The sequence below is a fragment of the Zeus faber genome (assembly GCF_960531495.2).
Source record: "Zeus faber genome assembly, chromosome: 21".
In the NCBI taxonomy this organism is placed as follows: Eukaryota; Metazoa; Chordata; class Actinopteri; order Zeiformes; family Zeidae; genus Zeus; species Zeus faber.
In genome coordinates, this window is record NC_137208.1 from 14,110,717 (window position 1) to 14,123,701 (window position 12,985).

At 45.0% G+C, this 12,985-nt stretch overlaps 1 protein-coding gene across 1 annotated transcript in view; it reads left to right on the forward strand.

Annotated features, from left to right (window-relative positions):
* The window catches only part of iqsec3a (IQ motif and Sec7 domain ArfGEF 3a), a gene marked incomplete at its 3' end in the record, with an annotated part of 56,661 nt that overhangs the window by 7,486 nt on the left and 36,190 nt on the right, over positions 1-12,985 (forward strand). The window contains exons 2-3 of the mRNA XM_080022155.1: positions 332-1,605; positions 9,906-10,067. Of these exons, the coding sequence (XP_079878281.1) occupies positions 332-1,605; positions 9,906-10,067 (1,436 nt within the window). The remainder of the gene's footprint in view (positions 1-331; positions 1,606-9,905; positions 10,068-12,985) is intronic.

Below are 12,985 nucleotides of genomic sequence, written 5' to 3' on the forward strand. Positions count from 1 at the left end.
ATTGAAGCTACTGAAAACCTGACATCAAAGGACATCAGACCTTAATGAGCATACTGTTCTCTCTTTGACCATTTCATTATCATATCACTAAATGTTCTGATTAAGGCCATTAGGCCAAAACTATATTTTCTGATAGGGCCACAGCAAATTTGTAAAATGATTGCCTGCTTATTGAATGCTCCCTGGTGTAATGATCATATTACACTTTCAAGTTTCATTTTTGGTTTAGCAGCACAAATTAGCAGCATCAGTGCAGTGCATCCCAGCATACAAATGGATTCCACTAATGTTGCCTTTCTTCTCTGTATCCCTTCTCCCCTCTGTTTTCTAGATCGAAATGTTAGAGCAAAAGTACGGTGGCCCCCTTATCTCCCGCCGTGCTGCCTGCAAGATCCAGACTGCCTTCCGCCAGTACCAGCTCAGCAAGAACTTTGAGAAGATTCGAAACTCTCTGCTGGAGAGCCGGCTCCCTCGGCGCATCTCCCTGCGCAAGGTTCGCGTACAAAACGCAGAGGGCTTTTCTGCTGAGCGGGCCCTGGCCGAAGGCTGCAACCTGGCGGGTATCCCGCTGGTACGTTCACCCTCTTTGCCCGTCAGCGTTGGTGGCACCCTGACCGACCTGGAAGACTCTTTCACGGAGCAGGTCCAGTCTCTAGCAAAGTCCATTGACGACGCACTAAGCAACTGGAGCCTGAAGACCATGTGCTCTTTGCAAGAAGGTGGCACCTACCAATTCAGTGCCGAATCCTTCAGCAGCACTGCGGCAGCGGCAGCTGCTGGAGTAGGAGGAGGAGAAGGAGGTGGGCTTGCAGAGTCAGCAATGCTTCAAAACCCAGTCGACCCAAGCGACTTGTCGAGGAGTGCCAGTAAGCTGATGATGGCGTTTCGGGATGTGACAGTTCAGATTGACAGCCAAAACTTCCGTGTCTCATCTTCTGTCATGGAATCCTCCACGTCTGTGTCTCTTGGCAACTGTGTCCAACAACAAGGAGCCCCCACCGCTGTCACAACTCCTTCTGAATCAACAAACTCCACTTCGACATCCATACCACCTGGGCCTCCACAAGAACCTCCCCCTCCTCCCGCAGAGGTACTAGCTGAGCCCAATGACCCCCCCATACCGCCACCGCCCCCAGAATTTGAACTAGAAGGAGATGGTCAAGATGCTGACTTCCCTGCCCCCCCTCCTAGTGAAGAGGAACTAGGGGAAGATGACCAACCACCCTTGACCCCGCTTGACAAGATGGCCGCCCCACCAGTCCCAGAGGTTGTTGTGGTAGCTGAAACACCTTCCATAGCCATCCCTCAAGCACCTCCTCCACCAGAGACTACACCGTTGGTGAGCTCCCCCGTGGCAGAGCCCCTGGAGGCCAATAGAAGTGGCTCAGATATAGCAGACAACAGCTCAGAGCAGATGAGCAGCAGTAGCACATCTACAGAGGCGCGATCGGCGTCCGAAGCCTCGTCCAAGGAGGCGTTGCAGGCCATGATCCTCAGCCTGCCGCGCTACCACTGCGAGAACCCCGCCAGCTGTAAATCACCAACATTGTCCACCGACGTCATGCGAAAACGCCTCTACCGCATTGGCCTCAATCTCTTCAATGTGTAAGTAACCTATGATTTATTTATTATGACCTTGGTGTACTGTGGTGACAGGAAAATTGAGTGGTTCTTTAGATATAGAAGACATTTCGATTTATGATGATTAGCTCGAGGCTCAACTTAGTTTTTTCGTATTTAATTTATTTTCTCTTTTCGTCTTGTCTTTTCTCAATCTCTCTTGATCGTACGCCGTGGCCAGTCTTTCCGCGCTGCCTCCCATGACCCATTCCGTTCTTCCCTATTTCTTTCATTTTCCTGTGGAGCTGTGGCTTGTGTGGTTGAGTATGGACGTACGCTTTCTCTGCAATCAACCGTAGAATGTTTGTGCTAATCTGTTTGGTTGAGATTGTGTAGGAGGTAACAACAATATGCTGTGATTCAGAAACTAGCAGCCAAAGGACACAACACAAGTTGTAATAATTTCGCCCAATACATGTTAGCCAGCCATTGTATCTAGAAGGACGTTGGGGAGATAAAGGGGAGTTTGCGGCACTAAGGAAATAGGCCATTCCAACAACCACCCCCAGTTCAACACACACACCCAGAAGCCACACTTCCGAATCAACTATACTTTATTTTCCTCTCACTTCATGTGCGATCGTTGAAGTTTAATGGGGCTCTTTGCACCTTAAAAGCTTGGAGGCCCACTTGGAGAAGCACGTGTCGGTTTTTATTGTATCTCAGCAGAACGGAAAATGAAATCTCATATGCCCATATCTTATTAGCTGCATCTGATGTGGCTTTGTTTTCTCAAAAGGAAAATGGGAGAGGAGGGAAGGGTAGGGAGAGAAGGTTTTCATTAGGAGTAGGGACATAGGAGTCGGGATTCAGAAACAACAATATAGACTGTGAAAGGAGGACAACAATAATTAGAGGAGAAGAGAGGAACTGAGTTTCGGATGAGAGAGAAGTGTGAGTGAATCTCTATTTTTAAGTCTGGCCTGTGTTATTTCTGGTTGCAGCTGGGCAAGAATTCACTTAACCTCTCTGCCAAGTCAGGGTAAGTGTGCCACTGCCAAGATCTCCTCTAGACACACTCCAGACAGGTGTGAGAAGGGTACGTGGCGGTGGTGGATAGGTAGATGTGGTGTTGCCATGGTGGAGACATCGCGGCAGAGTCCATGTGATGCGTGACCAACTTTCACCTTTTACACGCCCTGTGTTCTCCCGTGAGGACATCCTGGAACAGCCGGGCTGCCCGAGTGGCGCTCGATAGCCAGCAGCACACCTGGAAGTAATTATTAAGAGCCGGAGATTCACCATATGCTCAATTAGCTTTTCACCCCCAGCACATACTCAGGCCTCTGACCCACCCAGCTCAGCCCATTTGGTAACACATGAATTGGACCCACTCGCAGATATTAAAAGTTTAGCTCTGCCACTGATGGACTAGAGACAGAACCAATTCCAGCCAATCTTAGTTTGAAATGCATTAGAGGATCAATTCAAAGAATATGGCAACCATTCACAATGCAATTTATGAGTTAAATTTGTATTAATTCTGTATAATTGTAATAAAATAATAATAATTGTATATTTTTCGTCTTGGTTTTATGGTTTGTCCCAGTCGGCAATTTAAATGTATACATTTTAATTGCTTTCCCAAATATCTTGAGGTGAAGAAAGTACGTGATGCTCTGTTGGGTATCATAACATTCTGCTATGATATCATTATATATTGCAGTAACTTACACGGATTCACTTTTTCGTGCTCATAGTCATGAAAATGAATCTATTGAATGTTGGGGTCGGGATATAGGGTCATAGCCTCAGTATGAATTTGATTAATAGAAACAATTTAAGTGGATGTAAATATCAGCATTTATTTATGATGTACTGTACGTATAGCTTGCATGAGCGCCTTTCTGAAAATTGTAAAGTAGCCATCAGCCAATGCGGTAAACATTTCCATGGTAACAGTGAGCTCCACCAATCAGAATCGTCGCTTTTACACTTTAGGATTGTGGGTGTAGAACTTTTTCATGACATCACAAATAAATCATGTTTCTCTTAAAACAAAGTTCATATCATACAGACTTGTGGCCTCTACAGGGGCAAAGATCAATTATTATAAACAATACATAATATTTAGCAATTATTTATGAACATTTCAAACCATAACCCTGAACCTAGCCAACTACAACCTACTACAATTCTGTGCCAATTTGTTTTGCATCTTGATGCAATGGCCTAATGGTTAATGTAGTTGTATTTTAAAAAACCTAAAAAGGAAAAGAAGGTATGGATGAAAATCAACATGCATGTGTTACTAGGGGTTAATTTGGTCGAGGATTATATCTGCGTTGTCAGAATTTACATTTGTAATTTGTAAAGCCCTGAATTATACTGTATGTAAAGCCATTTTAAATGGCACCCCCTACTGACCTTACCAACCCTCTAAAAGTACATTTCCAGAGCTGTCTAAAACAGTTGTTCTAATTTTGTGAGCTCTTTTGATTACTGAGATATAGGGCGTCAAATGTGCCTTCTGGTCAGGGTTCAAAGGTAAATATCTCAGTTTAGCATCCACTGAAATCTCTCAAGCTTACTAGCCCACAAGGCGAGACCTTTCCAAAAATGTGTTTGTTTTGTTCTACGACAAAGTAAAAGATGCATAACAAAATTGAAAATCTCCCAATTTAAATGCATTGGTATACGTTCAGTTCTGTGTAGCACGGAAAAAGTTGGCTAATCGGGCACCGGGACATGATTCAGTGCATTAACTTTCGTGACTATGAGCACAAAAAGCGTGGCACCGTGTTGGGCACCACCAACAACTGTTTGCTTAGTCAGAGAGCATTTGCATACGGAAAAAAATTGCTTGGACTTTAAAATCTAACCGCCGCCAGCTGTCATCTCAAGGTGTGCGTCTGAGAGTGCGAGTGAGTGGTTGCCAAGTGGGTTTTGTAGATTTAGAATGCATTTTGTTCTAACTATAGAAGAAGTCCATTAACTTTCGGACGCATATCTTGCCTTGCAAAAAGCAGGAAGATTCTTCGCTGAACTTCCGTGACCTTCCCCCCGTCTCTCCTACAGCGACAAACGGAGGACAGTGCTGACCGGTTATTTACCCGTCATTGTCCGCGTTGCGTCCGATCCAATAACTCTGCCAGCTGAACAATGAGCCGGACGGCGCACCTGTCTCAGGGGACCTTTTCCCGTCAAAATGGCGATGGCAGTAAAATGATGAATACAGGAGCGGCAGATAATCGGTCAACCTTTCTTCTGTGGTCGTGGTGTCCCATAGTTTAACCTAGAGGCCAGGGAAATTCAATCCGCCGTGCAGCATTGAACACTTAGAGCCGTATATAGCCTCAAAATCTTTGTGTGAGTGTAGGATAGTACTGTAGTTCCATCCTCCATCCTCCCTGCACTTGTGATTAAAACTTTGACTTTATAGATAGGTTCTCAAAAAAAGAAAATGGCAGTCTTTTTCTCCTCCCGCTGATCGCCCACCTTGAAAGATAAGCTGACTTTTAATAAATTGGCTACAAGGAGGTAGAAAGACAGGGAGAGCGGGAGAGAGAGAGAGAGAGAGAGAGAGAGAGGGAAGTTAGGTTGAGGCTTATTAGTTCCACCAGTTCATATCCACCTAATACCAGTGTTGTATTCCTTGCATCTTAAACAGGGCTTGCTCTGGGGAATACAAGGGTATTACTTTCTTTGATCACACACACACACGCACACACACACGCACGCACACACGCACACACGCACACAGGCACACACACACACAATTATGTAGTTTGGATTTCTGTTTTTGTGTGTGTGTGTGTGTGTGTGTGTGTGTGTGTGTGTGTGTGTGTGTGATTTGGCAGGTGATTTACCGTGTATAGAACCCGTCCAGCAGAAGGAGAAGGGAGAGGCAGTGAAAATAAATATATTAACTTAAAAGTTATTTGTCTGCAAAATGTGTATGCCTATGTGTGTGCATGGGTGTGTGTGTGTGTGTGTGTGTGTGTGTGTGTGTGTGTGTGTGTGTGTGTGTGTGTGTGTGTGTGTGTGTGTGTGTGTGTGTGTGTGTGTGTGTGTGTGTGTGTGTGTGTGTGTGTATGTCTGTGTGTGTAGATGGGGCAGCAGGTGGTCTGCATGGAATAAAAAGGGTGGTGGGGGCTTGGGGCGGGAGTAATTGAATGGGAAAGCCATGAGAAAAGTAAGGGATATTAAAGATAGAGGACCATAGACATACGTAGAGAGAGAGAGGAATAGAGAGAGAGAGAGGGTGGGGGGGACAGAGAGAGAGAAAGGGAGAAGGAGAGAGAGAGAGCGCATTGGATGAGGTTTTCAGGAGCGTGGCTGGAATAGAAATTATTCCATTATGTTAAGAGTGGAGAGGAGTCAAGGAGTCAAGGACAGTGGCTCTACCCAGAGCGAGCTGCCAGCGCAATTTTGACAGGGAACCGGTGAAGCCACTGGGGAGGACGGGACACCGAGCCTCAGAGGCAGCGAGGGCCTTTGTGTTCCAGTCTCTCTCATGTATTACACTGTACATTACATTACATTATATTGGCTTTTATCCAAAAGCGACTTACAATAAGTGCATTTCGTCGGTAGTGCTCAAAGCATCATTTTTTCGCATCACGGCTGCACCTTCTGTAGGAAGAAGGAACGTTAGTTAACTCGAGAGGATGAGAGGATGGAGAGTAAAGGAGGATATAGGTCCTTATGAGATAGACAGGTCTGTGCAGGTGGGCAAAATAGTTCTCTCCAACACATATAATTTGTCACAAAACATAATTTATCAGTGGTCTGTGATTCTGTGCGTGTGTGTGAGCTGCAGCTGTGGAACCATGTCACCTTGTCTATTTAAGACAATAGACACCGCAAGACTAGTCCCATGGCCACTAAGAGCAGTGGTTCCCAAACTGGGGCACCAGACCCCCCATAGACGTTGGGGGTAATGTTTCCATAATAGTCAAATATTGGCTCAAAAATCCCTGTGGGAGTTACTTCAATATATTCTTAAAACATCCATGACTACATGTTATACATGTTATTCGTGGCACAGTGGCGCAGTGCATTGCAAGAAGGTCCTGGGTTTCGATTCTCGCCTAGGGGGCTGTCGGCACCGTGCTCCGGTGGGTTATCTCCCAAATAGGAGCCTTTCTGTGTGGAGTTTGCATGTTCTCCCCGTACTCATATGGGGTTTCCTCCACCTACCATCAGTAAGGACCCCCCTCAAAAACATGCACACATCACCATCGTCTGACCAGCGATGGAAACTTAGTACCAGGGCACGTCGACGAATGCTGCCCACTGCTCCTGGCTGCCTCCCTGGGGGAAGAACAAAGCCAGGATGGATGAAATGCAGAGGCCACATTTCACTGGCCACTACCCAAAAAGCATGTGTGTGTGTGTGTGTGTGTGTGTGTATATATATATATATGCATGTGTTGTAGTCCGGTGTGTCATGTGAAAAATAAAGATTCTTAATTCTATAATGTATTGTACCCCCTAAAAATCTCTCTTTCATGAAAATACAACTAATTCTGGCAAAAATGCTCGCTGACCGTCTTATAAGTCTTATAAATAGGGGGTCTCAGACTGAATCAGCCTTCATTTAGGGGGTCTCTGAGGAGAAAGGATTGGGAACCCCTGCTCCAGATATGTTGCTCTAGTGTTCTTTCTCCGCCTCCATATCAAAAATCATATCAATATACTTTGCAATACTCAGAGGAAAGATATTTTCATCATCACAGTTCTCATACCCAACGCCCGATGCCCTTTTCCCCCAATCCTCCGCTCTCCTACCCTACCTGCTGTAAAAAGATAAAAGCTGTATCAGGAAGAAACAGCCTCTCTGCGGAATCTCACCGTCAATCTCCCTCTCAGCGAAAAAGCCGAGAGGTGCGCCACGCCGCAGCGGCTCCGTGTCGGAGTAATGAGCAGGGAAGCCGGATCGCTTACCGCGACCGCAGCTCGGGCTTCTGCCCTGCACTGACAAATGCACCGGGCGATAACCCGCCATCAATCTATCACTGTTTAGTAGTAAAAAAAAAACTAAAAAAAAACGGAGGATTGGGCTCGACGTGGAGCGCTGACTGGGAGGCGTCGGCGAGAGGGTCTCTTGAAACGCCCGTCCGTTTCAAATGGATCGGAGCGAAGAAGAGGACATAAAACGAGAAGAGGATATCGACGCGGGTCATATTTACGATGAGCCCAGAGACCGGAGTCTGCGTGCGTACAAAAGGGGAGTGTGGGCTCTCTTTGCGCGCTTCCGTGTGTATGACTTTGTAAGTCACAAGTGAGGAGGTCAAAACCTCTTTTGGCAACTTGCAAACACTTCCTGTGTGCGGCGCAGGGTCTTTCAATTCTTTGTTTTTTGTATTTCCCCACCCCGTCCGTCCCTTGCAGAACACTTCTACGGTAGTCCTGGCATATATTGCGTGTTTGAGATCTCGCCAACAGATTTTTAATGATGTTCAAGTCGGCGACCGCGATGCCCCCCCCCCCCCTTCCCCCCCGTTGATTACTGCCACTCATTTCGAAGTGTCACCCCTTCTGTTGTTTGTGTAACAACAATGACCGATATGACTGAACGACCGATAACTGCCAATTTCCACTTGGCAGAGGGTTCAGGGCGCCACGCTGGCTGATGAACATGTTGAGACTCGCCGCCGACGCACTCTGGGGAGCTGGCAGCGCCGCATCCCTGCACACCACTCAACTCCCCTCTTGTCCTTGCTCTCTCCCTTGCTCGCACATCTGCTCCGCCTGGCCCCGGGCCAACCTCCACCCTTCATCCGCCCCGACCCCCCCCCCCCCCCCTCCGTCGACATGCTAAGCCCATTACCCGTGGTGCACACTTCTCTATTATGTAAAGGTGTCTGGAGAGAAAGAGAGAGCGACAGAGGGTGGGACAGGGGGAGAGAGAGGGAGAGAGAGAGAGAGAGAGAGAGAGAGAGCGAGAGAGAGATGGATTATTGTCAGATTTACCTCGCCATTACTTTCCCATCCCCTATTTTGGATCGCACTATAAATAGTGAAGATATCACTGCCTTGCTCGTAAATAAGTAAATTCCGCTGCATAAAGACCATAAATCTGAAATAGGCAACGGGATGCTGTTTCTTTTCATTTTGTTGTTTCACTTTGATTCATCAAATTAATAATCTGTTAAGCTTTGTTAAGTATGGAGTGTGGCAGATGAATGTGTGCCCCAATGAACCATGAAATTACCCACCACAAACTTTCTGTGTTCATTTGGAGGTGCTTCTTTTTTGCTCTACAAATTCGCATCCCTGTTGAAAATCAGCCGATGAGCACGTCACTCCGCGGGTGCCTTTTTAATCTAACAGAGTTCCAAACACTGTTGCCCACAGCGTCTACCCAAGGTGTAGCTTTTATGGAACGTTCCTGAGCATAAACAGGGATTTAGAGCCGCGTTTCAAATCAGCCATTGTGCTTCCAGGGAACATCCTCTGAGTTTAGCTGTTTGCGGAGCATTTTAGTCGCTGTTAATGAACGTTATAATTCTGCCGGAGAATGAATACTGATGAGGCGGCCTGCTCCTCCACCTACACCGGGGCTGCGGCGCACAATAAGCTGCCAGCCCACTGCTTTTCCTCATTACCTGCAATGCATCATTTTTATTGTTTGTTTTTATGGCCCTTAATGTTTTCTCTTTGCGGCCATTTACAAAAAAATAAAAAATAAAAATGTAATTGCTGTGGTTCTGGTGTGAATTAGAGAGTGTGTCGTGCACATTTGTCACTCTCAGCTGCCCATGGGCACTGTGGCAGACGCATGGACCTCAGCGCTGCAGCTAATTGTGGTTAAATGTCTCAAACCCTGTAGTTGTTCACAGTAAGAGACATTCACACACACAGAGCACTCTGCTGATATAATAGCTATCATAACGTAATTCTATGGAATTAAAGTGGCGATCCGTAAAATTATCTGTGTTGGGTGGAATGCACTCCAGAATTCCCAGAATTCCAACTGCAACTTTTCTTTTTTTTTACAACATCCAGGGTTTACGCTCTTCTTCGCTTCTAAGGCAGTCATCTTCTTTTCTCTTAAGCTCGGTCTGCTCATTGATTGATTCGTTGTTTTTCTTGGTCACTCGGGATGGTGGGGATGTTCTTTTTATATCTGCTGTTCTTTTTTGCGAATGTGAATCATCCATATCAACAGTTTACTGAACACGACTCACAACGCCGGTTTCCCAAATTCACTGTGGCTGCGGAGAATTAGTGCATTATTGCTGGGAAAGGCGGACCCTGCCACTTACACTTCAATTCTTATGTGACATTCAACCTTTATTTGCCTCTTCTCTCGAATGTGTCCTTCTTGTGTCCCTCAGAAACCCAGACAAGGGTCTGCAGTTCCTGATCTCGCGAGGCTTCATACCAGACACGCCGATCGGCGTGGCCCACTTCCTGCTGCAGAGGAAAGGCCTGAGCCGGCAGATGATCGGGGAGTTCCTCGGAAACAGCAAGAAGCCGTTCAACAGGGACGTCCTGGAGTGAGTAGCAGACTGAAGTTGTTTGAACAGACACTTGAGAGTGAAGAGAAAAGTCGGAAAGAATTTTGATCACACCATGAGTCACCTTGAATACAGATATGAACGAATGATATGATATGAACTTTTATTTGAGGTTCTCAAGTCGTAAAATGTCTTAAATTCAAATTCAGTACGTCTCAAATTTTGTTAAAATTTGCCTTTAAAGATCTTAACTATCTGATCCCTGTAGACACTCTGCTCTTATTACTTTGAGTATAGTAGTATGCACATGGTTTGCACTGGAGGGAAATAGAATCTCCTTTTTTTTATAAGGTAATTAAATTGACTTTGCAGCATATTTATATGTTTGTAAGTAAATTAATTAGTTGTAATTGAAGTTAGAGCAGAGCCACCACATTGGCAATCTTACAGGTTTAATCATAATAATGTAAGAAAAACTTTATCGCCCCCTTTCCCTCTCGGCTTCTGTTTTCATATTCATCGTCAAGATAACATTTTTTACAGTGACATGATTCGGTGTCTACTCAACTTAAGTATATTGGTCTATAAAGTATATTGAGTATGTTGAACTCCACAAAGTCTGGTATTGCAATATACAGTATATCCTTCAGCTATTCCCACTCTCTCCAGTTGCTCGGAGGAGAAATAAATATGCGAGGGCCCGGGTGTTTGTTTCTGTCTGCTCTGGGGTTTTTTGCTTTCACCATCTTTTAATTAGATCTACACCACCAACGTAGCTGGGATGTTTTCTTTCTGCATTTGGAGTGTGGGGAAATAAATGTGCGTGTGTGGCATGGGCTAGGTTATAGTGTGCGGAACTTTACCTGATTCGTAAAGTCGGTGACAACGTTGTAAACTCTGATAGAAAGTATTTTTCCTCCAACTATTTCAATTTGATACATCTGTACATTTCAATATGATAAAATGCAAAGTCAGCTTTTTGAATCTTAGAAAAATATTATTATTATTTTAATATGATAAAATGTATAATGTTAGGATATCAGCAATGTTCTATTGGTTGAAAAGATACCACTATGAATTTACACACACACAACAAAAACAATGGACACTGTCCCTACTTGACTGCAATTCCAGGTGTGTGTGTGTGCGTGTGTGTGTGTGTGTGTGTGTGTGTGTGTGTGTGTGTGTGTGTGTGTGTGTGTGTGTGTGTGTGTTTGTGCGTGTGTGTGTGCGTGTGTGTGTGTGTGTGTGTGTGTGTGTGTTTGTGCGTGTGTGTGTGCGTGTGTGTGTGTGTGTGTGTGTGTGCGTGTGTGTGTGTGTGTGTGTGTGTGTGTGTGTGTGTGTGTGTGTGTGTGTGTGTGTGTGCCGCATCCATGCTGTGCAATGACATTAACCCAACTGTGCAAAGGATAAACAGTAATTGCCAAAAAGTGTAGTACCACTGTACACCTTGTGAGATGGGACAATACATAATATACAGAGTTCAGGATATGTTTTAATATAATAATGAAACAAAAAACAACAAAGAAAGTAAGAGGAGATTCACGCAACAAGCACAAAGAAAAGACAAAACAATCTGTAAAGGAGAAATAAACTCAAACATTATGGGTAAGCCTTTACACAAAAAAAAACATCATAATCATAATCATATTATTATTACTTCACGTTAAGTCTAGTTTCTAAATTCAGCCCTCAATCACAAAACAGTCTCCAAGTGCTTCACAAGCTTTACATTTCCCAGAGGCCCTGTTCACACCTGGCATTAAAATGCGTCTCAGGTGATTCAAGATTCAAGATTCAAGATTTTTATTTGTCACATACATATACATACTTTCATACATATATGCAGTGAAATGTAATTTTAATACGATACGATCACAAGTGGGCAGCTTTAAATGCAAGTGTGACCCATTACATGACCCAAGGAGGAAAAATATACAAATATTTAAATAATAATAAATACGTAAATAGATAAAATGAGTGGTTTACTGTTTTAAAGAAGATTTTAAAAGAATAAGTAAAAAAGAGGCCTACGTGGTCTGTGGAGCCCACAGGTCACCAAGGCTCTCCACAGAGGTCAGGGATCAGCACCACGGACAGCGCCCCTTCAAAAACAGGCAGAAGTTGGGCAGAGTGCTGAGTGATCAGTACTCGGCCAACTCAATTCATACACATCACTAACCAGTTTTTGTAAAACAGGGAAGTTTCTCACTCAAGAAGGAGAAGAAGGAGTGAGTGACCTGAGAAGGAAGAATCACTGAAGAATAGAAACTAACTCAACTCATACCAACTCAAGACATGGCGGCTGCACGAGTGGATAAATCGGAACAAGGACTTTCACTTTGCAATGAAGATATTTTGTTTTCGTTCGGCCCTCACTCCCTCTCCCTCACAGATATTTGTTGCATTTTGGTCGTGTCTGGTGTCGCACAGCTAGAGAGCCCACAGTGGTTATTTCCACATTGAGCAGGGTAGCGCAATCCGCCTCAACTGGTTCGAGACACGGAGGTATCTGAGTAAACAGGTTACCAGGTCTACACAAAGGGACCTTAGAAATCAAAGGCGTTCCCCTCGCCTTAACCCCCAACTGGGCAAGAAAAAACATGGAAGACACCTTGAGAAGTGGCCCTTCCAGGGACGACCAGGTGACGGATAGTCCATTAATGGTCGGACATCCGATATTTCGCCCCGTCCCTAATAGACCTTGAAGAGGCGGACACACCGGAGCAAACGCATTCCTCTTCGAATATACCGTCTGGTCTCCGGGTCGGCATTTGGGACGAACTTTGACGGAGGGGAAGAAAAATAACGCTGGGATTTGAAATGCGTCGGAGCTTCACGAAGCGCAGAAGATAGCAAACCTACACGCATGTAGACCCCCACCTCCCACACACACACACACACACACACACACACACACAATGATTAAGAACTTCACCCAAAGTACTTCAAAGCAT